This window comes from Miniopterus natalensis, chromosome 2 (genome assembly GCF_054644295.1).
Source record: "Miniopterus natalensis isolate mMinNat1 chromosome 2, mMinNat1.hap1, whole genome shotgun sequence".
NCBI lineage: Eukaryota > Metazoa > Chordata > Mammalia > Chiroptera > Miniopteridae > Miniopterus > Miniopterus natalensis.
Window position 1 is genome coordinate 128,099,244 of NC_142082.1, and position 25,725 is coordinate 128,124,968.

At 39.0% G+C, this 25,725-nt stretch overlaps 1 protein-coding gene and 1 long non-coding RNA gene across 2 annotated transcripts; one reads left to right on the plus strand and one right to left on the minus strand.

The window, feature by feature from the left end:
- Positions 1-53: 53 nt before the first annotated feature.
- Positions 54-19,018, plus strand: LOC148093809 (uncharacterized). Its single transcript, XR_015714053.1, has 3 exons — positions 54-297; positions 18,502-18,679; positions 18,829-19,018. It is a non-coding gene; the product is annotated as an uncharacterized LOC148093809 (long non-coding RNA).
- Positions 10,709-15,620, minus strand: LYZ (lysozyme). The gene is made up of 4 exons (XM_016198765.2): positions 15,402-15,620; positions 14,309-14,473; positions 12,056-12,134; positions 10,709-11,520 (listed from the first exon to the last, which is right to left on the minus strand). The coding sequence occupies exons 1-4, from the start codon at positions 15,535-15,537 to the stop codon at positions 11,454-11,456; spliced, it is 447 nt and encodes a 148-aa protein (XP_016054251.2). The 5' UTR covers positions 15,538-15,620; the 3' UTR covers positions 10,709-11,453.
- Positions 19,019-25,725: the final 6,707 nt, after the last annotated feature.

A 25,725-nucleotide genomic window follows, 5' to 3' on the forward strand; every position in this document is an offset into this window, starting at 1 on the left:
CGCGCGCCGCGCACGCGCAGGCCGCTCCGCCGCGGTGGGGCGGGCCTTTTGTCTCCGGGGCCCTTCGGCGCGCGGGAGCCTGCGGTTCGCCTGTCACCCGCCCGGACGCCTCAGCGTCGTGGTGACTGGGAGATGGCTTGTGGAGGCAGAACCTTGCCATCGCCGAAGCGCTCTAATTCTGAAATCAAGTTCATGAAATCTCGCCCACGCACAGCTTTTCGCCGTCTTCATTCAGACCTCAGTGCTTGAACCGCTCGTTTCTCGCCTTCATCCTTTCTACTCGGTTTGCCGTCTAAGGTGCGTAACTGGACACAAACGTTGCCCTTCTGGGGAACCAACTACTGTGCAGATTAGTGCGGTGCTCAATTAGTGGTCTTCAATTTAAGTGAAGGTCTAGGGGCTGGCAAGTAGTGCTCTCTCCTTTTTTTTTTTCTTTTTTCTATATGAAACTAGAAGCTACTCTAACGTGTCCCTAGTTTCCTCAAACCTCTGGCTCTGACACCAGCCCTCTCATTATCATCACAGGATTTTGCACCTTACTTCACGGAAAAAAAGAGACCTCCACGCCGCCAGACTTGATTTGCCCGGTATTGCCTCCCTTTCTTCTGTCCAAGAGGGAGTCTTCCTTATTTATTTATTTATTTATTTATTTATTTATTTATTTATTTATTTATTTATTTATTTAAAAATATATCTTTATTGATTTCAGAGAGAGGAAGGGAGAGAGGGAGAGAGAAACATCAATGATGAAAAAGTCATTGATCGGCTGCCTCCTGCACGCCCCCGACTGGGGATCGAGCCCACAACCCGGGCATGTGCCCTGACCAGGAATCGAACCGGGATCTCCTGGATCCCAGGTCGATGCTCAACCGCTGAGCCATGCCCGGCCGGGCGGGAGTCTTCCTTTTTAAAAAAAAATATTATTTTTCAGCCTGGCTGGGCGTGACTCATCGGTTGAGTATCGGCCTAGGATCCAGGAGATCGCTGTTCGATTCCTGGTCAGGGCACATGCAGGGTTGCGAGCTCGATCCCCAGTGGGGGGCTTGCAGGAAGCAGCTGATCAGTGACTCTCATCATTGACGTTTCTATCTCTCTCTCTCTCTCTCTCCCTCTCCCTTCCTCTCTTTGAAATCAATAAAAACATATTTTTTAAAAAAATTATTTTTCAATTACAGTTGACATACACTATTATATTAGTTTGAGGTGTACAACATAGTGATTACACACATACAACTTAAGAAGTGATTACCCTGCTCGGGGATGGTGTGGCTCAGCTGGTTGGAAGTTGACCCAGGCACCAAGAGGTCACTGGTTTGATTCCCAGTGGGGGCACATGCCAGGGTTGCAGGCTCATCCCTGGAAGGGGGCCGTAGAGGGCATGCAGGAGGCAGCCAATTGATGTTTCTTTCTCCTCCCTTCCTCTCTCTGTAAAAATCAATTAAAAAAATAAAGTTATCACCCTGATAATTGGACATCATACATAGTTGCAATATTATTGACTCTATTCCCTATACTGTACTTTACATCCCGTGACTATTTTTATAACAGTTTGTACTTCTTAATCAGAGGGAATCTTCTTCCAGTTTAAAATCAATCCTTCTGTCTGTGTTCTTGATCTCATTCTTTTTTGCTTTTTCAAGGGTTTTGCCCCATTAACCACCCCCAATCTGTTTGTATCTTCAACCTTCCTTCTTCTTTGGCTCTTTCCCATAGAAGAGTTAAACAAGCTTAAATCTCACACCTGTCAGAAGTGCTAGTATCATAACGTCAACAAGCAAGTGTTGACAAGGATGTGGAGAAAAGGAATCTTGTGCACTGTTGGAGGGATTGTAAGTTGGTGCAGCCACTATGGAAAACAGTATGTAGATTCCTCAAAATAAAAATAAAACTAACATATGACCCAGCAATTCCATTTCTGGGTATTTCTCTGAAGAAAACAAAAACACTCATTCGAAAGCATATGCGCAGCTCTATGTTCACTGCAGCATTATTTACAGATGAATGGATAAAGAAGACACGATATACAATAAAAAGAATGAAATCTTCCAATTTGCGACAACACGGATAAACCTAGAGGATATTATTCCAAGTGAAATAAGTCTAACAGAGAAAGACAGATACCATATGATTTCACTTACATGTGGAATCTAAAAGGACAAAACAAACGAACAAAACAAAACAGAAACAGACTTAGAGACACAGAGAACAAACTGATGGTTGCCAGAGGGGAGGGGGATGAGAGGTGGGGGATTGGTGAAAAGGGTGAAGAGAAACAAGAGATATAAACTTGCCGTTATAAATAAGTCATGTAAATAAGTAATGTACAGCACAGGGAATATAGTGAATAATGTAATAACTTTGTACCATGACAGATGGTTACTAGATCTATTGTGATCATATCATAAGGTATATAAATGTTGAATCACTATGTTGTACACTTGAAACTAATATAATATTGTATGTCAATTATACTTTATTTTTTTAATCCTCACCTGAGGATATTTTTTCCATTGCTTTTCAGAGATAGTGGAAGGGAGAGAGAGAAACATCAGTGTGAGAGAGACACATCCATTGGTTGCCTCCTACACGAGCCCCGACCAGAGCCGAGATTGAGCCTGCAACCGAGGTATTGAGCCTGCCTTTGGCAGGAGGTGAACCTGGGACCCTTCAGTCTGCAGGCCAACGCTCTAACCACTGAGCCAAACCGGGTAGGGCTCAACTATACTTTAATAAAAATAAATTAATTAAATTTTAAAACGGTAAAAAAATTAACCAATACATCTTTAATCTTGCATATTTCTATCTCTGCACTGTCCTTCAAAGTCGGATTTGAAAAGGCTGTCAACATTTTGTTTCTATATGCTCCTCAATTCATCACCTTCTGAATTTCACCCTCACTGAAACCTCTCTGACCAGAGTTACTGACTTCTCTATCAGTAAATCCATTAGCCACTTCTCCTTAATTCACTTGACTTCTTGGACAAGAACCGTATCTTCTTCACCTTATAGGAAGTATCTTTAGGCCCAAGTGAACATGTCTTGTCAGTAGTAATCAATGTTTGTTGAATAGTGAATAAATGAAAAATGGAGAAGTCAAGAAGACTTGAAGCTGTTTTTCCAAAGGCATTTGAACTCAGTGTGATCTGTTAAAGCATGTTGTCATACAGCATCCTGCACACCGCAACACGGGACTTTTTGTCCCCTGTGCCCTCTCCCAGATTTCACCTTTTTCTAATCACAGCTTTCAGAATGTGATCTCTAGACCTCAAATTTGCCCTTTATAATTATTTTTCCAACTTTCCTATTTCTGTTTTCCCCCTGTTTCTCAGAGGATTTTTTATTCTTTGCTTAAAATGTTACCCTAAGTATTTTTAAAGTAAAATAACATTTAATAAAATAAAGTACACAGAGCACACTGGGAACCTTTGGGGAAAGAAAATGAACTGAAAACACATCTTTTGCTTCCTCCCCAAACTCCTTTAAAACAAATAAAGAGAATTTCAGAATTATTGGTTGGGGAGAGTGGAGAGAAGACAGAAAAAAATTTTAAGTCTGGAATACAAATGGCAAGTGGTAGAGGGCAATCCTGAGAGCTAAGCAGTCAGAGTTAATAAGCTACCCAATTTGCACTGCAGAAACCCCCCAACTCTCAAGAATTTGTGGTTGTAGGGACCTCTGGAAGTCAGGGGAAAGAGGAGGAGAAGAGGTAGCCAAAAAAAAAGACTGATTAAGAGTCTGTTTAAGAAACATTAAGGTGCATAGAGCTGAGCAATTACTCCTCACTTACCCCCAAGGGATGAAATAGAGGTAAAGCAGGGCTTCTGCATTGAGGAACACCAGACAGAGTTGAGGGAGGAATACCATACAGAAAACAGGTACATTAGCCAAACATATGCCTACTGGGTGCTGACCTTCATCCCTCACTTAACTCTTAAAATTCAGGCAACTAGGCCTTTGTTTTTAATCAGGGAATAGGGAGCGGCTTCTCTGGGGAGTCAGCCTAAAAGGAGAAATCCAAGGCTCCCCAGTGAAACTGACTCAACAGGGCTTGATCACCTTTCAGTGAAGTACATGGTCTAATCCACATAGGCCCTTGGAACTTCAAATTAATTTTTTAGTTTCCCACTCCAAAATTTAAGTAGATAACCAAGGATTGATTACCAAATAGCTGAGAAATGCCTTTAATGTTAAAGATACAAGCCAACAAAATGGTAGATGAGAGGAAACAGAGAAGTAAACTAAAAACAAAATAAGCCCAAATCATTATTATTACCATATTCAGATAAAATAAATAGTAAATATGACACAAAACAAGGGGAAAAGGAACATTCAGAGAACCAAAAAAAGCTCTTGGAAATTTAAAATATGATAGCAGAAATGAAAAACAAGAAAAAGATTGGACAATATCAAAGAAATCTCCCAGAAAGTAGAGCAAAAGACAAAGAGAGAAAACAGGAAAGAAAAGATAAGAACATCTGTATTTTGCTAAGTCTACCATAACAAAATATCATAGGTTGGGTAGCTTAAACAACAGAAATTATTTTCTCACAGTTGTGGAGGTTAGAAGTCCAAGATCAAGGTGTTGTCAGGTTTGGTTTCTTCTGAGGCCTCTCTCCTTTGCTTGCAGATGGTCATCTTTTGGCTGCATCCTTGCATGGTCTTTTCTCTATGCACAGGCATCCCTAGTGTCTCTTCCTCTTTTTTTTTTTTAAATCCTCACCTGAGGATATTTTTTCCATTAATTTTTAGACAGACTAGAAGGGAGGAAGTAGAGGGGAAGAGACAGAAAGAGAAACATCAACGTGAGAGAGACATATAGATTGGTTGCCTCAGGCTCACACCCCAACGGGGCTGGGGATGGAAACTAGAACTGAGGTACTTGCCCTTGACTGGGAATGGAACCCTCGACTCTTTAGTCCTTGGGCTGGCGGCCTAACCACTCAGCCAAACTAGCCAGGGCTCTTTTTGTTGTTGATTTGTGAGAGAAGGAGGGGGAGAGAGAGAGAAAGAGAGAAAGAATGAATCATCAATTTGTTGTTCCACTTACTTATGCATTCATTGGTTTATTCTTGTATGTGTCCTGACCGGAGATGGAACCAGAAACCTTGGCTTTTCTGGATGACACTAACCAACTGAGCTACCCGGCCAGGGCTCTTTCTCTTTTTATAAGGATACCAGTCCTATTGAATTAGAATCCCACTCTTATCACCTCATTTACTCTTAATTACCTCTTTGAAGGCCCTGTCTTCAAATACAGTCACATTGGGAATCAGGGCTTCAACAAATGAATTTTGGAGGGACACAATTCAGTCCATAACTACATCAGAGGACCAGTTGAGGAATTCCAGAGAAAACAAGGTAGAAGGAAGGAAATAATAAATGATTCAGGAAAGTTTTCCTGAATATCCAAAGGATATTAGTTTCCAAACTGAAAGATCCTACCAAGCACCCAGAACAAAGATGAAGACAGATCTACATCAAAGCATGTCATTGTGACATATGTCGAGAACATTGGACATAAAGAGATGATCCCACGTGATTCCAGGTCATAAAGACTCCAAAATCAGAATGGCTTCACATTGCACACTAGTAACTCTGGAATCTAGGGAGCAATGGAGTTCCCTAGATTCTGTTTCCTAGGTAGTCCCATTGAAATGGAACACTTCCAAAATTCTGAAAGAAAATTAATTACAATTTAGTGTTCCATACTTAGCCAACCCTCAGCCAAGTGTGTGAATAGAATAAAGACAATTCAGAAATGCTAAGTCTCAAAAAAAGTACCTCTCATGCACCCTTTTCAGGAATATTCTGGATACATGATCCACAAAATGAGGGAATAAACCAAGAAGGAGGGAATTATGAAATACAGGAAACACAATAAATATCAAATATGAAGGGGGAAAGAAGAAAATCACAAGATGCTGCTGGAAGAAAGAGCCCAGGATGATAGTTATGTATTAGGCATAGACAGCAACCACTCCTAATTAGAGTTGGTCAGAAATCTTTGGGAATTAATGCTTTAGTAAGATGAAATTGACAAGTCTAGCTGCATCTGAAACCTTAAGAGGAGATTTAAAGTTTGGGAATTGACCTAATGACAGATACACAGAAAACTAAGCAAGTTTAAGTATTATGCAGTTATTAGCCTTAGGGCAAGTAAATGAATTTTGGAGGGACACAATTCTCTTGTATAAGAGAAGAAAGTAATTTTATTTATGGCTATATAAACGCTGAGTATTTAACAAAAAAATGTATTGGAAATAATTACATTGAGAGTGGGCTTTGGGGAAGGGTGCCATGTGTGATGGAGAAATAGAACTTAATCCTTAACTTCCATAGTGGGAAGTCAATATCCTAAAATGAAAAAATCAGGAAAGAGCAATATAAGTCTAATATTTAAAAGCATGGAAGTAAATATAAAACTATTGACATTAAGCTAAAAGAATAGAAAGTGGTTGCATGTGACGGGGAACGAATGGGGAGGCACATCTTTTATAACAAACCTTTCAGAGCTATTTACTCTGTGAATATTGAGAAATTATAACCTTGTTAAAATTAAAACTGATTTTAATAGATAATATGCATGAGACATGCACTTAATTTAAAAACATTATGTTTGTGAATGATATTAGTCACTCTTGATTATAATTTTTAGTAAGTCCCTTTAGCAATTTCTAAGAAAAAAAATTTTTTAATGAGTCTGCTAAATAGAAATGCAAGAAATGTACTCTTAGGGATTAGTTATAACTGCAGCTACATGCAGAGCTCCATTATCATCTGGAATATCACCACATTTCTGATAATATCCTGGAGTAAACTAAGCAACTTAGGAATTGAGTTTCTTTTAAAAATGATCAAACATTGATGTTGATTTTTAATCTGTCCCCATAAAGAAAACATAAATTTGTGTGGGGAACTTGATTATACTAAATTAACAGGTATAGGTAAGAAATTATTTTATCAAAACACTAAGCAAAATCTCCAACAAACACTGCTTTCCCTCTTCAGCCAACTTTTGCTAATCTCTGGTTGTTTCTTCAGCCAGCCTGCATTGCCGGGTTATTCTGGTGCTTCTAGGACACATCCCATCTCTGCATCTGAGCTGTCACTCTTCATGTCTCTCTCCCCTACCTTGACCCATTCTTCCTAAGCCTCTGAATACCTGATCAGAATGGTCCCAGAATATTGAAACCTAAGGCTGCGCCTGTGTTGTGTCCCTCTGCTGCCCTCCCGTGGCTGGTCTATGCACTAATTCACATGGAATTTAGACTTGCCCCTTGGAATCCCAGAAGCTGTTGTACTGGAATCATGTGGGCTTGATGAGTTAGAAAAATCTTAGAATGCTCAACTTTGGGGGACATATTAGATAATCAAAAAAAAGATTTGTTAAATCAACTGATATTTACTGAGCATGTATCACGTTCCAGGCACTGTTCCAGGTGTTTGGAATATAAGCAAAAACAAGAGTGAACAATTTCTGGCATCTTCCCCCTCAGGACAGTGGCTCAGCATGGGGCGGTTCAGCAAAGATGCAACACAGTAAAGAAGGTGCCCAGATGTGGGGGGAGAGGAAGCCCAATGTTGGGTATTAGAACCTGAGTGGAGAGCATCTATTCCATGGTGTGGCAGTGTTGGGAGATTGGTTACAGACAGGCAAATTTATCACACACATACACATACTAAGAATGCATTTTAAGGATACTAAGGACAATGGAAACCAGGTTTCTCACTGTCAGAGAAGGGAGTTATCAACACGAAAAAGGAGAAAACTTGAATAAACCCTGTGGTATGGGATTAGAATTGGAGGGATTGATGTGAATTCAATATAAATAGATAGCTATAGAGATAAATATTATGTAAATACACATATCTTCTAGCTCTGTCCATTGATGAGGATGGTGAAACTCTAGTGCCTGGATCTTGTTTTTTTAAATGCCATTATCCAGTCTGAGGAATTAGGGCTTTTTGGAGAAATGGCTGATTCTGGGCTGGAGCAGGAACAGAACAAAGTGAGCCTTAGAGCATCTTGTGTCAGAAAACAAGAAAATGCTCAAAGAATTTGTAGGGCCATTACAAAATCACACAGAAGCTAGCTTGCAGGGGTTCTACTGGCCAAATCAGGGACAATGTGAACATTAAAACAAATCACAATACTGGATTATAATTCGTTATAATTTGAATACAGTAAGAAGCCATGGGGCCATTCTGATGTAACATAATATATAAATTGAAATGTTGATGCGGAACAGCCTCAAAGTATCTTAACCTCCTCGAAAATACTTTACAGTAAAGGTAACTTGCAGACATCACCTTAAGTGATCAGAGTGAACATCATCAGTAATAGAATATTTCAGAACTACATGCCACTTGAGAGGATGTGATGAGAAGAGCACAGCATCAAGTATCACTTCTGCAGTAGTGTATTTCTGCCACAGATGCATAACCTAATTTAATCAGGAGAATATAAGAAAAAGAAAAACTTGCCCAGCTGGCATGGCTCAGGGGTTGAGCATTTCCCTGGGATCCAGGAGATCACGGTTCCATTCCTGATCAGGGCACATGCCAGGGCTCTGGGCTCAGTCTCCAGTAGGGGGTGTGCAGGAGGCAGCCAATTAATGACTCTCATCATTGATGTTTCTCTCTCTCTGCCCCTCTTCCTTCTTCTCTCTGAAATCAATAAAGACATATTTAAAAAAAAAAAAGGAAAAAAAAACTTTAGTACATTTTACAACACAACCTGTTTGTGTTGTTCAAAAGTGTTAAAGTCTTAAAAGTCAAGAAAAAAACCTGAAGAAAATATCCAGATTGAAGGAAACTAAAGAAGAAGAAAAAAGTCAACCAAATATAACACATGATTCTGAATTAGATCTTTTTACTATGAAGAACTGATGGGGACAATTGATGAAATCAAATGAGATCTGTTGATGATCAGGTGGTATGTTAACTTCCTGACTTGGATGATGTTTTGAGACTACTTAGGAATTACACACTGAATGAATCAGGACGCTGGACACCGTGTTGACAGTTTCCTTTCAAACTATTCAGAAGAAATAACAGAACTCTGTACTGTACTTGCATCTTATATATTTTAGGAAAGATTGAGATTATTTTAATATCTTCAAAAAGTGGAAAAAAGTCTTCTTTTGGAGGTTATATTTCAGCGAGAAGAGACAAATTAAAAAATAAGTGAAGTATTAGTCTATCAAATGGTTAGAGGCTTAGTCCAGGGGCACTCCCACAGTTAGAAATTGAATAGCAGAGAAAGAGCCAGCCAAGGACTGAGAGCAATCAGTGGGGCAGGACATGAGCACGGAGAAGCTGAAGGAGAAGGTTTCCTAGAAGCATGAAGTGATTGTCTTTGTAGATGGCCCCAAGGAGTGGTGAGAGGGCACAGTGAGAATAGCGGACAGATTAAGGGTTGAAAAGAGAATGGGAGGTGATGACATGGAGCTGGTGAGTATAGATACCTAGCCTCAGAAGCGTTGCTGTAAAAGGGAGCAGAGGATGTTGTGGTAGTTGGAGGGTTATGTAGGGTCCACGGAGAATTCTTTGTAGTGGAGGCTACTAGTGCAGCTTGGACAATGACAAGGGTGATTCAGCAACGGGGGAGAAACTCAGGATGCAGGAAACACTCAGCCTAACTTGGAGCAGTGAGAGGGATGCGATGGAGATTGCATGTGGAGACACTGCCTTTGGCAGGAGCAGAAGCCCTCATCCCAGTAATAGCAGGGAGGGAAGGAAGGAAGAGTGGACCTAGGGGAAGATGTGACCCCTGTATGGTGACAAGGAGGGGATAATTTTGTATGAGATTGTTTCTGTTCTCTTAGTGTAATATGAGGCCAGAGATGGGTAGAAGGTGTGCTGGGGCTTTGAAAAGAGGAGGGGGTGTCATCTTGAAGGGTGTCAGCCGGTTTCTGTTCTGAAAGAGCTGCATTTAATACCAGTCTTTGCAGGTGACACACATGATCTCTGCTACTCAAATTGATAATCCTTGGGTCTGGCTTCGAAAAATCTGCAGGTGTTTTGTGATTATTTCTGGTATTACATTTCTCATCATTTGCAAGCTGACTGCCATTTATGAAAGATACTGGAAGTCAGAGGAAATCGCCACAATCCAACTACAATTATCAGGGGATTTTATTAACAAGGATCGAAATGATGACTCAGTAATGAAGAAACCGACAGACACCCCCTCAGAATGACCTTAAACTAAACCTGGATGCCTTTAGGCCTTTTAAAAGTTTCTGGAGCACTTTTAAATAGAAATAAATTGTGGCTTTATAAAAATTAAAATAAAATAAAAAACAGAGAAGGAAAAGTAAAATAGAAATATTCATTTTGGAGAGTGGGGACACTAACCCAAAAGGACTGCAGAGACGTGACTAAAATGGCCCGCAGACTCGAGGGCCCATGTGAGATTTGTGGTTACGAATTTAAAGTGAGATCTGTGAGCATGCTTGTGGAGTTTTTCCCCAGCAATACCCAGCTGTTTGGGTACAGGTGAAGATACAAGGAAACTTTAAGAGGGCCAAATCAGTTTTTTCAAATATACATATTTTTTTCTTCAGAGATACTAGAGGGGTCTAAACGAAGAAAGACAAGGTATGAGGCCTTTAATGAAAATGTTTTTTTTTTTCTTTTTGCAACATGATAATTTCACACCGGTGGTTGTTAATTAGCAATTATTTCAATACTTTCAAACTCATTTGCCTCTAGTTTTAGTCAAAATGCATAAATCTAAGCTTATGAAATTAAGAAACAGAAACAGCTAATCTAATCCTTCTTGATAGTCCTTCATGATCAGCAAGATGCATAAAAGAGTTTTCTAAATTTTATAAATTGTGAGTTCATTTTTAAAGCTGTATAAAAGCAACATTTCTAAGAAAACATTTAACCAAAGGTCACACTTAATGAAAACAAAATTCTTCATTCAAGTTGTCTCCATTTTCAGCTATCTGACATTCTGCTCCTTTGCAAATTTGAATTGCCCAACAAAGAATGATAATCTTTTACCGTTTGGGAGACGACTAACCAGGTGGAGACCTTGAATGCCTACACAGCTGAGATTTTGCCTAAGATCAATGAGTTTTAAGAGAGTCTTTTGTTACATATTTATCAAATATTGAGGAGTACTTGTATTATTCAAGATGAAGTCTGGGTTATTTCTTTGATTAAGAATTGAATGTACTGGAGATGTATTTGATAATCAAGATGTTAGATAAATTTTCACTCGCATAAGTTCTATTAGCAAATTGAAACATGTTGTAGGCTTACTATCCAGTAGTAAACACATTAGAAAACATTAGCCTCTTAGAAGAAAGACCACATTTTATTCCTGCTTCTGTAAAAAGTTTATTTGTTTCAAAGAACAGTATTGTGAGCTTTTACTAAACTACTACTACTCCCTAAATATGAAAGAAGAGACAAAATGAGCTGAAGAAGTAAAATTCCAGCTACACTCCACATCCTTGAATATACTGAGTGAGATCCCGGTTTTGACAACGATTTCTCCAAGCCACCCTGTAGGGAAAGGTAAAACAAATGGTGATAAGTTTAAAGCATATCTTCATTGTAATATATATATCAAGTCCTTTGGGAGAACAAAATATTTTATCAATATATGAAATACAGGCTATTGATAGATCCAGGTATTGCCATCTATTAAATGGAGACATGTACATCAAATACTTTACTTCTCCCCAAAGCCTGCGCTAAAGCATAGAATGCTGACCATGGCAGTCATGTACTTTCCCCAACAGCAGCTGCAAAGTACATTCCACATTTACCTCATTCCAAAAAATGTCAAAATATGACAAGGAACTTGTAGAATGTGGAGAATCTTAAAAATTCTAGAAATTCCCCCAAATAATTGCAGGAGTAAGAGAAAAAGATTCTGAATCAGTTAAAATAAATTGCTTCTAAGTGATACATTGTTTGGCATGAGTCTAAAGCTGCAGCGTTCAGTTCTCAGTAGCATACTGTGGTCTTTGAGAATCTCTCCCTTCTCTCCTAACAGTAGGGTAAAATAGCTTTCCCCTTTAATGCTTAAACATACCATGCTCTGATGCCTTGTGGGTCACTGACAACCCTCTTTGCACACGCTACAGCTTGAGTGATGTCATCTTGCAGCAAAACTGAAAAAGAGGTGGTGAGGAATGAAGACAACTTTCACAGAAGTTTTCATTTCAAGTTTAGGTTTAGCCAGATTTATTCTCTTAGGCTGAGGAATGGACACTAAAATTCTTTTCCACAAGTTATGTATCAGTGGATGTTGGGGGAAAATTTTTCTTCATTCCATCCCATTTGGCATGAAATAAAGCATTCTGTTTCTCATTTATCGAAGTCATTGGAAGCTCTGGAATTATTAACTAATGTGATAAATGGTTCTCTTTGTAATAGGCACTATAAGAAGAAAAAGAGGAACGAACCTAGTAATTTTTTTTTTTAATATATCTTTATTGATTTCAGAGAGAGGAAAGGAGAGGGAGATAGAGAGATAGAAACACCAATGATTTGAGAGTCATTGATCGGCTGCAGCCCACAACTTGGGCATGTGCCCTGACCGGGAATCGAACCCCGATCGCTTGGATCCTAGGTCGATGCTCAACTGCTGAGCCACGCCCAGCCGGGTGAACCTAGTAATTTTTTAAGCAGCAATTTTACTACTAGAAATTTCTTCTAAAGAAATAAAAAAAAAATGCACCCAAAGATGTACACACAAGGCATTTCATCACAATTAATAAAAGGTAACAATGGAAATAGCTTAAATGCTAACAGTAAGAGTTGAGTCAATAAATTATAGAGTAATTATACAGAGCAATTCTATCCATCCTTTAAAAATAATAAATATTGCCTGGCCGGCCTGGCTCAGCGGTTGAGCATTGACTTATGATCAGGCAATCATGGCTCGATTCCCGGTCAGGGCACATGCCCGGGTTGCAGGCACGATCCCCAGCAGGGGGCGTGCAGGAGGCAGCTGATCAATGGCTCTCATTGATGTTTCTATCTGTCTCTCTCCCTCTCCCTTCCTCTCTCTGAAATCAATAAAGATATATTTTAAAATAAACAAATAAATAAATATTAGCCCTGGTTGGTGTGGCTCAGTGAATAGAGCGCACCAAAAAGCCATGGGTTCGATTTCTGATCAAGGGCACATATCTGGTTTGCAGGTTCAATCCCAGCCCTTGTCAGGGCTCTTGCGAGGCAACCAATCCATATGTCTCTCTCACATGGATGTTTTTCTCTCTCTTTCTCTCCCCCTCCCTTCCTTCCACTCTCTCTCTAAATCAATGGAAAAAATATCCTCAGGTGAGGATTAACCAAAAATAAAATAATAAAAATAATAAAGATTGGTTTGTTTTTTTTTAAATATATCTTTATTGATTTCAGAGAGAAGAAAGGAGAGAGAGAGAGGTAGAAACATCAATGATGAGAGAGTCATTGATTGAGCCCATAACCTGGGCATGTGCCCTGACCAGGAACCGAACCCCAATCACCTGGATCCTAGGCCGACGCTCAACCACTGAGCCACACCCGGCAGGCAAGATTGGTATTTTTTAACATAGAAATAGTTTTGTGTGATAAAGAGCAAATCGTAAAGCAGTATATATAGTACAATTTCATTTTTTTAAAACACACATTGCTTACATGTTTATATGTAGGTATATTTGTATATGATATAGTTTTAGATTCATATACATGATTGATATATATTCCAAAAGAATATATACCAAAAGTTACCAGTAGTCATAAATCTCTTGGTAGTAAGAATTTTTATTCAATGACCACAGATATTATATAATACAAAATATTTTTTAAATAAATTAACTGGATACAAAAGAACATTCTAAGAATAATCTTTTCTATTAGTAATTTTAACATTTAGAAATTTAATATCAATTTTACAATACTCCAATATTTCTATTTTTATGAGTTTATTTTATTTTATTTTTTAAAGTCAGTGTCTCTTTTTTTAATCTTCTCCTGAGAATATGAGTTTGTTTTTTAATTTTAGAGAAAGAGGAAGGGAGAGTGAGAGAGAAAAGCACTGATCATTTGCCTCCTGTACACACCCCAAATGGGGATTGAACCCGCAACCTAGGTATGTGTCCTGACCAGGGATCAAACCTGCAACCTTTTGGTGCACTGGACAACTCTCCAACCAACTGAGCCACCCGCCCAGGGCAGGATGGAGTTTTCTGAGGTTCCTGATGAACTTTTCAAAACCTTTTCATTTGTGTTGAATCTGTATTCTTGTAAGTATAACCCGATGGTCCTGTGTCATCACTCAAACGTTATTTTTTCTTACCGTTGCAGGATATACGACAGGCGTTAGCTGTGCTTGGGGTTTTGCCATCATTGCACCAGTAGCGGCTATTGATCTGAAATATCCCATAATCAGTGCTTTTGCTTCCAGGATTGTAGTTTGTAGCTCTTGTGTTGTAACTGCTTTCCCATTTGGCCAAACACACCCCTGAAAAGAACTTCTTTTTAGTAACAAATAGCAACACCTCATGACTTATACTGCATACTATAATCAGCTCTATATAGCTACTTCTATTTTACTAATGACTTACTTTATAAGTATAAAGGTGTAGAACAGGAAAGACTCATCCTTCCACCCACCCATATATCATTCAAACTGTTCACTCATTCATTCAAAAATAGTTATTAAGGGGAAATGTTTGAATTCAATCTAAAACTACAGTGATAACATTGACAAATATGGACTAAAATAGAAAATAACTTTTACACAGGTACATCTTGTATGGTGTGGAAGAAAATGAAAACAGTTAATCCACTAGAATGAGTAAGAATAATAAAATATCATTTCACGTTGCATTTCAGGGATTCTGATATAAACAGTGATTGAGTGGAAACAGGTTCCTACTGCTTCTGTATTGAGATTTCAACTTAATTTTTTAAAAAAACACAACTTTGCTATTAAAAGCCTCGTGTCATGCATGAGAATAAAAAAAGAGAAAAATACTGCAGTATACTAGGCTCACAGAACCCAAATTCCACCCGGGAAATAGCTGGAATCAAGTACCAAAGACTTGACAGAGATTTCTCAGGGCTCAAGCATCTTAGCCTACCTGTGCCACCGAGTCTGGGGCAACCGGCAGATTTAGTGGCACTCAAAGAATACAACGGTTCGTGGTTTATTTAGAATGGTACAGAATTTTGCCCTCCCAGGCCCTCACTCCTTCATCTGGTATATCTGATTCCAAAGGAACAAGGTGATGTGAGTTTTTTCCCAACCATTTTAAATATACAAACACTCAAAGGAAAAAAATTTTAAAGCCCATTCACTCAAAGCCCCTTTCTTATCATTCATCCTCTATCAGTACCTGTTGCACATCTGACCGACTATTGGGAAGCGTGAAGAAGAGTTAACTTACAGTCTGCCAGCTTCACTCCCCTGAAGCCATCCATTCCAAGCCTTTTCAGAGTCCTGGCCAACTCACACCTTTCATAGACCTTGCCCTGGACGGCGACAGAAAGGAGGAAAAGCCCTAGAATGAGGAAAGCCTTCATGTTGCCTGAGCAGCCAGACCTCTAGGCTGGCCTGGGTAGGCTCGCCCCGGTATTTAACATCTTTTAACTTCCTTCTTTCCCAGTGGTTTGGAGGCTCCACCCTCTGAGATGTGGGGAAAACAGGAACAATTTTTCTTGGTTCACCAACTTTCAAAGGTTAAAAGAATTAACCGACAGGAAAATGAAGAAATGACATTGTTTAAAGCCCTGGCTCAGGAAGAATTTGTATTGGCACTGTTTTCAAAACAGGAACTTTCTCTTACTGTATTATGGATTTGAGCAACTATAAAGGAAAAAAAACAAACACTTGACACAGACCGAAAATGGGCTCTAATCTTTGATTAACATTCATTTCATTAAATTGTTCTGTGTGCATTCACTATGCTGTTTTTACTTTTTTTCACTTCAAATTATTTTATGTACTCTTTGCACAAAAGAACATGGCACATTGTCGTTTTAATAGGTATGTAGCACAACACCATGTTGCTCGGCCAGATTTCTACTCTAACTTTTTTTGTTACTCTGATACATTTTTTTGTTTATAAATAAACCTCATGTGAACAACACTCCAACTCCTTGAAACAGTGCCTTACCTCAGATTTCCATGTTAAAACAGAGGGGTCATTATAAAGTAGGGGAACTTTATAATCACACCTACAGAAGAATAGGAGAGTATGCCACTCAAAACTCTGCCCCTTTGCCAGAAGGATTACTTTGAGCTGAAGGCAACTGAGAAGAAGCATATCCACAAAAAGTTCTCTCTGAACTATCTGCCTGAGAACAGAACATAAATTTGTACAGAAGCTAATAACGTACAATCCTAGATGCTCATCAGCCCGGAGGGAGCACAGAACAAACTTTATTGACTAGCTATTTTCTCCCATTAGTTCTCCATATATTTAGCATCCCGCAGTTTGCTGCCCTTGGAAGCTGAAGATTCTTTTCCTCTGTCTCATTTCTCTAAAAATGTATTGTTCTTGGTGAAGATGCTATGTAAGCCCAAATTCTAGCCACCTCTTTTACTCATCCCCGAATTTCTCCCGAGTATATATGAGATGTGCATAGTAATAAGCAGGTTTGTTTTCTCTTGTTAATCTGTCTTTCGTTACAGAGTCTCAGCTGAAACCCTAAAAGGGTAGAAGGGAAGAGATTTTTTTTCCCCTCCTGTGCAGTTTCTGGCAATGAGGATGGGACAGTAAAAGACAGGGATGTCCCACTCTCCCTAGAGACTACAGTTGAGATGTGGGGCAAATGACAACAGATAGCAGAAGGTAAGAATTCTTACTGTGTCAGTGTCCCATGTAGGACTAGTCAAGAGAGGAAGATAAAAACTTCTCCTAGTCTCTTCCTTTCCAAATTTCTACTGGCAGGAGAAAAACATTTGTAAAAATAGATCTGGAATTGTGACTCTTGTAATTTGGTTTGGGGCACCCATAGGTTATTGATTCTTAGCCTGCCAGAAATTAGTCATGTTTTCTTTTTTCTCTGTCTTTTGTGTCATTTTTCATAAGGATGAAAATCATAAGATGAGCATCTCCATTTGTCTTATTTTATGTACCCAAAACTTCCATTTGTAACCAGTGAGAATACTCTCTGGTTTCTGCCACTTGGGGGTGAAGAGAGGGGTAGATTATTAAGCTTGGATCAGGCAGCTCGCCAGCTGGCTAAGAGCCTAAGACATGTGACAAGCAGTACTCTCTTTGTCCAAATGTGCCAGCTTTCAGGGAAGATTGTCTTAATAAAGAGAGCCAGTATATAAAGGACCATTGTCATCTCTACCTCTGTTACCTTATTTGTACTGGGAAAATTCCCATCTCAGTATCACCTTTCCAGTAACGCAGATGAATGGGTCTGTGATTTAAAGTGTCTCACTTTGTGGGAGATAGAAGTTTCTTTACTACCTGTGACAATGAGGTCTTTGCTTTCTTAGGCTATCTTTGGAGTAGCTCTGCATCTTGAGAAATCTGCATCTTTTACATGCTCTTTGGAGACAGCTCTTGTGTCCATGGTTAAGCCATAAAAAGGCTTATTGGTATGAAGTGACAATTGAAATAGATATATCTTTGAAGATCTGGACTTTCACATCTAAAAGGATTTTCTAGAGTTCGTATCCTAAACAAATTTGAGGAAATTGGAGGAAAGAAAGAGAGAAAGGAAGGGAGGGAGGAAAGGAGGAAAATAGATACAGAAGAATGCCTTAGTTGGTGTGTGTTGGGGGAAATGAATGGGAGAGGATATTCACAAACAACAACTCTGACAAGGGGTTAATATCCAAAATGTGTAAAGAACACATACAGCCTGGCCGAGCGTGGCTCAGCAGTTGAGCATCAACCTAGGATCCAGGCCATTGGGGTTCGATTCCCGGTCAGGGCACATGCCTTGGTTGCCGGCTCGATCCCCAGTCGGGGGCATGCAGGAGGCAGCCGATCAATGACTCTCTCATCATTGATGTCTCTCTCTCGCTGGCTTGCTCCCTCCCTCTCCCTTCCTCTCTCTAAAATCAATAAAGATATATTTAAAAAACAAACAAAAAACACATACAACTTAAGACCAAACAAACAAGCAATCCAGTTTAAAAATGAGCAGAGGACCTGAACAAGGCACCTCTCCCAAAAGGAGAGACGAACGGCCAACAGCTATCTGAAAAGATGTTCAACCTCACTAGCTATTAGGGAAATGCAAATCAAAACTACAGTGAGATGCCATCTCACACCTGTTAGAATGGCTGCTGTCAACAGGACAAGTAATTACAAGTGTTGGCGACGTTGTGGAGAAAAGGGAACCCTCATTCACTGCTGGTGGGAACGTAGACTGGTAAAGCCACTATGGAAAACAGTATGGAGGCTCCCCAAAAAATTAAGAATAGGGTTATCATATGACCCAGCAAGCCCTCTTCTGGTTATCTAACCCCCAAATTTGCAAACATTTATTCACAAAGATATACGCACCCTTATGTCATTGCAGCACTATTCATGGCGGCCAAGACATGGAAACAAAGTGTCCTTCGATAGGTGATTGGATGAAGAAGACTTGGAACATATATACAATGGAACACTACTCAGCCATAAGAAAAGATGAAATACTGCTCTGGCTGGTGTTGCTCAGTGGTTAGAGCATCGTCTTGTGCACCGAAGGGTCTCAGGTTAGATTCCCAGTCCAGGGCTCATACCTGGGTTGCAGGTTTGATGCCCAGCCCTGGCCGGGGCTTGTGTGGGAGGCAACCAATCAATGTGTCTCTCTCACGTGGATGTTTCTCTCTCTCTCCCCTCCCTACCTTCCACTCTCTCTAAGGATCAATGGAAGAAATATCCTCCAGTGAGGATTAACAACAACAACCAAAAGATGAAATACTGTCATTTGCAACAACATGGATGGATCATGAGAATATCATGCTAAGTGAAATAAGTCAGAAAAATCTAAGAACCATATGATTTCACTCATATGTGTGATATAAAATGGAAAGCAACCAATGAACAAACAAGACAAACAAACAAAAATTCATAGACACAGATACCAGTATTGTGGTTGCCAGAGGGGGGGGCGATGAGGGAATAGTAAAGGGGAAAGGGGACCAAATATATGGTGACAGAAGATTTGACTTTTTGAGTGGTGAGCACACAATGCAATATACAGATGATGTATCAGAATTGTACACTTGAATAGAATTGCATATAATTTTATTAATCCAAATCACCCCAACAAATTTAATTTTTTTAAATGCAAAATCAAACAAAAAAAACAAAACAAAAACATGAAAACCCCCAAACATTAGAAGATGGAGGTCAGGCTTAAAGCAAATGTCAAAACTGTAAGTGATACTAAGCATGTGTGAAACTTACATAAATACTGGTAGCCAGGAAATAGCTTTGACAAAGGCCCAGAAAAATGCAACAAAGACTTGATTTAATGAGCCTTACACTGTAAGCAGACCCCAGTGTCCAGGACTTCCTATACAGGGTATCCCCAAAAAATGTATACACACTTGGGTGGGGAGAGATTAATCTGTGTCCATGGGTTACACATGTATACATAACCCATGGACACAGACAATAGTGTGGTGAAGGCGTGGAAGGGGGGTGGATGCAGGGTAGAGGGGGTCAATGGGGGAAAAAAGGGACATCTGTAATACTTTCAAGAATAAAGATAACATTTTTAAAAATGTATACACACTTTAATAGCTGATAGCTGTAGATTCTATTACATTTTGAAAATGAATTGTATTCTGCCTTCATAATTATTCAAAGTATGTATACATTTTTGGGGGGACACCCTGTATTTTGGGCCTTCACTAAAAAAAAATTCATTGGGCTCATACCCTTAAAGAAAAAAACCTGAAATAGTTATTATCCTTGATTTCTGATAATAGGCAAATGTGCCCCTGAGTTCCTTCTTAGATAAAACCTACTTCCTTCATCAGTCCTTTGGAAATATTAATCTTTCCATGTCTTTAAAATGTAAGCATCCAAGGAGATAAGTGTTGGTTAAAGCAACTGCTAAGACAGGGGGCAAAGGGGAGTTTAAAAAACAAACCGCTCCTTGATATTTCCATAGGCTCCTTTGACCAAAATATAGTCCACAGACTCTGTAAGATTACCTATTAAAGACAAATAAAAATTTTCAAAGTGTTCTCCAAAATATTGATACAAAGCTTTAGTCATCTGAGTAGGTAAACTTAACTTGTTCCATCTGCCAAAAACACCATTTAGACCCAACTATTCTTTTATAAGCTAGTTGAGTTTTGTATTATAGTACCTCTATATTGTAGCTAACTTTTAAAATAAAAACTCTGAGGTATCTGTTTGCATCTGTCTGTATTTTTATGTGTGTCTGTTATGTATGTTATTTTTCTCTCTCCAGATATTTCTAAAAACTAACTTGTAAAAGAGCTCTTTTTAAAAATTGGCTTAAAGAAAATATAAGCACTTATAATAATTAAGGCTAGTCAAATAAGCTTATGTTATCTCTGCTAGATGTTTGAGACTGTAAAGTTGTAAATTCAACCTAAGAACAAAATATGCAATAAAGATGATTTGCTTAATGTATGTTAACATGGCAGGGAGGAAAAGCCATATGTTTAACTTTTTAAGTTTTTTGTTTTTGTGATTTTTGCAAGGGAAGTAAGATGTGTTTTTGGTAGCAAAAGGTTTGAAGTTTGAGGCTACACTTTTGTTAAAAGAAAAGAAGAGTCATTTTGTCCTAATTTAGAGGTTATTTAAAGATTATTTTAGAGTAGGAAAAAAGAGGGTAAAGGGTAAAACCTAAATAGGTATAGGAAGCGTGGAAAAGAGAGAGAGATGAAGGGAAAAGAAAAGGTAGGGCTTCTTATCTTGTGTAGTTAAGCTGGTGAAAATGGAATTAATTTATTATAAGCATTTTTAAAATAAGCTTTAATAGCAATAGTGTGCCCGTGCAAAACTTGAATTTAATTTTCTCTCTGTGTTAAAATAAGAGATTCCTTTGGACAACAGCGTGGTGATTGGGGGAGGGGTAAGGGGAGGAGGGCATGGTGTTGGAAAAAATAAAATAAAATAAAGTAAAATAAAATAAATAATTAAAAAATAAAATAAATATAAAGAAACATGTTTCTCTTTACCTTTTAAGTAACTTGCCTGGGAAATGAGGAGTCTGTGTCTTATCAGGATAATTACCTGTGCTTCAAGGTTCCTTATCAGGTCTTTAATTACTTAAGAAAACCCACTCCTTTCAATATTCAAAGAGGTAAGGTTTTTTCCTCAGGTGTTAGTTCCTTGAATTTGCCTCTGATACTACACTAGATCTTAGCCAAAAGGCTGAGAATCGATTGTGTATTGGCCTTTGAAATCTCTTATTGTTGCTTTGGTTAAATAAGTAACTAAGTATTATTGCATAGTAACCTGTGATCCTGTTTAACCAGTGTTCCAACTTTTTAACATTTTTTTACAACTTCCCAAAATCAAATTCTAAATCAAGTCTCCTGGACCTTAAACTGACTCTGAGATTTCCCAAATGGCCTCTGGACAATCTCAAAGGTTTGTTCTCTGTCCTTATAAATAGAGACATGTTAAACTCATCAGGTTTATTTGATATGTTAAATTACATGGGAAACACGTCAAATGCAAGTGATATTTAACAGTTATATTTGTATGGGTATATATTATTAATATAAGTGTTCCAGAAATTGTGTAAAATTTCTAGAAATCTGATATGTCCTGGTATAATGGTATCTGTCATAATTCCAGTTATCATTTTTAAATGCTATATATTACAGAAATCACCAACTTTTTTTGCCAATTGCATTTAAATGCACTTGCATCAGATCTTTAACCACACCATTTTAAGTCTTTTGTCAACCACAGATAATTTTTATTTTACTCTGATTTTCTGTGAAAACGTTTGAAACTGCTAACCCCTAATCAAGCAGAATAAGAATTACAAAGGACTACAGGAACCGATGAAGTTTTTTATAACTTTTTAATGACTTTTTGTTTAATATTGTACTAGATTATTTTAGAAAATAAAAATTTTTTAAAAAACAAAAGATTTTTTCCCTCCCCTACACTATCCAAACCCATATTTCCAACTACATGCTACCTTTAAAAGTGGTCATCTAAGGATGCTGTGCAATTTTTAAAATTTATGCTAGCAAGAGAAATTGTGCTTCTGTATCTGTTTATGAAGACAGATTCTGAGCCACAAAAAAATGTCATCATTTTGTAGTTACCCTCATTTTTCACTTGCAGTCTACTTCTTTTGGCTTCTAAGATTATTCACTAGTATGACTCTAAAAGACGACTTGATTCTTGTGATTTAATAAAAAATTAAGAATAACTCCTTTTTTCAGGCTAGGCCTAATTTTAATTCTTTAATAATAAATAATGAGACAGGTTTTCAATACCCAAAGAGAGAGAACGCCGTTAAAAGAAGCAATCTTTGGTTCTCTTTATAGTCTTTCCAAGTCAATGCTAAAGAACATCTAGGATATCTCAGAGAAGTGACAAAATGTCATATCCCATGGAACAAGCAAGGATATTATAATAAAGAAATAATCAGAGAATTAAAAAGGAGCCCGAGATGAATAAAACATTTACTAGAAAGGTTGAGATAAATTTGAGACATGTTCCCAGAAATAGCATAAAAAGACAGATTTAAAAAAAAAAAAATAGGAGGGAAGAAATGAGAGAATTAGAGAAGAGATCAAACAGCCAATTAATAGGAATTCTTAAAAGGAATTTCAGAGGAAAAGGGAATATAAAATAAATTCATGAAACTGAAGAACACAGGTTTCCAGATTGAAAGAGCCCCGTCCAATGGTATGGACCAAAATCTGTAGCAATACAAGTCACCATAAGATTTTAGAACACCAGGGACAAAGAGAAAATTGAACATTTAAGAACTACGACATTCAACCCAGAGTCCTACATCCAGTCACGCAGTGGAGCGTGAGAGGAGGGAAGAAAAGGCATTCTCAGACATGGAAGGGCAAAAAGCGGCTGCTTTGCACTCGTTACCGGGAAGCCTCTGAAGGATATGTTCCATTTTTAAAAAGAGCAAATAAGAAAGCAAACAGGGTCTTAACACAGAAGGGAAGTGGAGGAAATCGCCAAATGAAGAGAGAGGTGTTGTCCAACATTGAAATCTGTGCTCCAGGTTAAAGAGAAGCCAATCCAAGCTGCGGCGAGAGGGAGAGGCCCGGGCGAGCTGGACTCCACGGGGAAAGCCAGCGGGACGGCCTGGAATGGCTCAGCTTACTGCACGGGCTTGGCAGGTCTGGCTGAGACTCTGGGTAATGAATCAGTATGTGAATAAGTAAGTGGAAAGCTAAGCAAACAGGAAAACAATTACTAATACCAAGAAAAAATAAAAAACTTAAGAATGGAAACACAACCAAACTACGCTATGTTACACTCATCTGTGAGCGTTGATGCTTATAAAGCGGAACAAGAAAGGCTCGGGGCATTGAGGGAGAGCTAAATTTTCATCTTCCTTGGTGGAAATAAATAGCAAATGTCTCTGATTCAAGATCAAGAAATAGTAGAATAAAGATGTTCTCGAGATATATGGCAGTAAATACTAGAAGAAATAGCTAGAAAAGTGAAAAGGGATTACCTCTAATGTTGGGCACTAGATGAGAAAGGTTAGGGCTATTTTTCATCACTGAATTTATAACTCTTTATTTGACTTATAAAAATATCATTTTTTCATGATAAAAAAAAGGTAAAAATATGTTAGAGAAAGAACTAAAAGACATCCACCGAAATGCTTGCAGTGGTTATTTATGACTACCTCTCAGAATTTTTTATTTACTTTGTATTTTTTGGCATTTTCTAAGTTTTGTTTGTTCAGCATATGTGACTTCTGCAATAAGCAAAATAATAAAGAATTACATACACACACAGGAATGTGCAGAATCACTAAAAAAGGGTGATTATTTTGAAGTCTTCAACGTCCCTCTCTAATGTATGAACTCAGTCATATTTGTCAGAAACATCCTTGCATTTAACTTTATAACCACCTTCTTCCTGTGCAGCTCACCTGTACCCAGATCAGTGATACAGGTGATCTAAAATTTCAGTGCAAAGGAGTTAAATATTCACTTTCGCTGAGCAGTAAAATGGCATATAAGCTACATAAAAAGCAACATGAAAGAATATCTCAGTACAAGTCTGTTTTGGTAGAATCATTTTTATTGCATAATTAATTTTTTTTTAAAGACTAAAAAAAGCTCTTACAAGAATAGCATTTATAGTTCTTGGAATAAAACACCAGTTGCCAAGCTCCTGCGATACTACGTCTCATGCAGGCATTCATTTGGGGAAATAAGTTCACTGTAGGGGAAGATAAACTGGGGAGGAAGTACACTTAGGCATGGGTCTTGGGGAGGAAAATTTGGCCAGATCTAAGATGATAGATCTTTGAACTTCCCCGTTCAAAGTGTGTTGGGCTCTGCATCCTACTTTCACGTGGGGCCTAGAGCAAAGGCAAGAAGTCTCTTGCATGGCATGTAGCTGCTGGGAAAACTGAACACTAATTGCCCTGCCTTGAGACTCAGTGAATCTCGGAAAGGAGCTTCCTGCCTTTGAATGAACCACGGGCAGCTTGGGCACGAACCCCTGTGTGAACATCTCAGGCATGCCCACGGTGGCCTGGAGTTCTGAGGTCTTCCTCAAGCTCTCTGGATTTTGTAGTTTCTTGAGATGCTTGGGAGCTCCTGGGTAGCTCCACAAGTGCTAAAATAGCATCAGCTAAAGAAGCTAAAAAAGAGCCATTGCCTCACCACATGGGAAAGTGGGCTTAGAGATAAATTTAGTTAGATTCAGAAAAATAAAGCAGTTTCTTGCACCCATTTCTGGTATAGCAAATTTATACCCAGACTATGGATCTACACTATTTGATTTAGACTTGTCTGCTCCAGCTAGAATGTGATTGGAGAGTGGGAAGTGAGATGGTTCTTGGGAGCCCTAGAGATAAAACTAGTTTCCTGAAAATGACTCTCTGGTTCCGTGATCCATGTCGCTGTTACCCGGAGGTAAGCCCAGGTGTTTTGGTTTTGAGAGACTCAGACAACTGGGACAGACCTCTCTGTCTTCATAGTCTTTTTCACTGTAATTCATGCCATCACTGTTGGGTTTTTTTTTTGGTTGTTTCTGCAACCCTGTTTTCTCTATTAGCATTAAATAATTCAAATCTCTTTGTATTAGTTGGTGAGGAGCATGAAAAACTATGGGGGAAAAAGCCTTCTAAAGTAACAGACACTGGTCAATCAAAATGGTTTGTGTTAATGAAAAGAGGCATTGGCATGGGTTTTGTCAAAGAGCAGGAACAGTCACTAGCCAGTGAAGCAGTTCCGTTTCCTTGGAGCTGCTGAGAGCCTGGGGAGACCATGGTCAGGGCAGCTGCGCGGATCCTGGGGACACCCCGTGGAGTCTGGCTCAGGGGTGCGGAGAACCTGGGCTCACCTCCGCTGGGGCAGCACGGCTCCTGGGGGTGAGTTGGGGGGCGAGGGCCAAAGGCAGAGGAGGAAAGGTTAAGGGGAGATAATTCCTCACTCAGCTAGTGGAGCTGTAGCCCTTCATCTAGCTGTGCAGTGGCCTTGGAAACAGGACCAGCACTCCCAGCAGCTGCTCCCTGCAAGCCCAGCAGCCTGGCCGCAGGTCAGAGGGACCTCCTGTGGGGACATTTCCTGCCTTAGGAGCAGAGCTTGACCCCCAT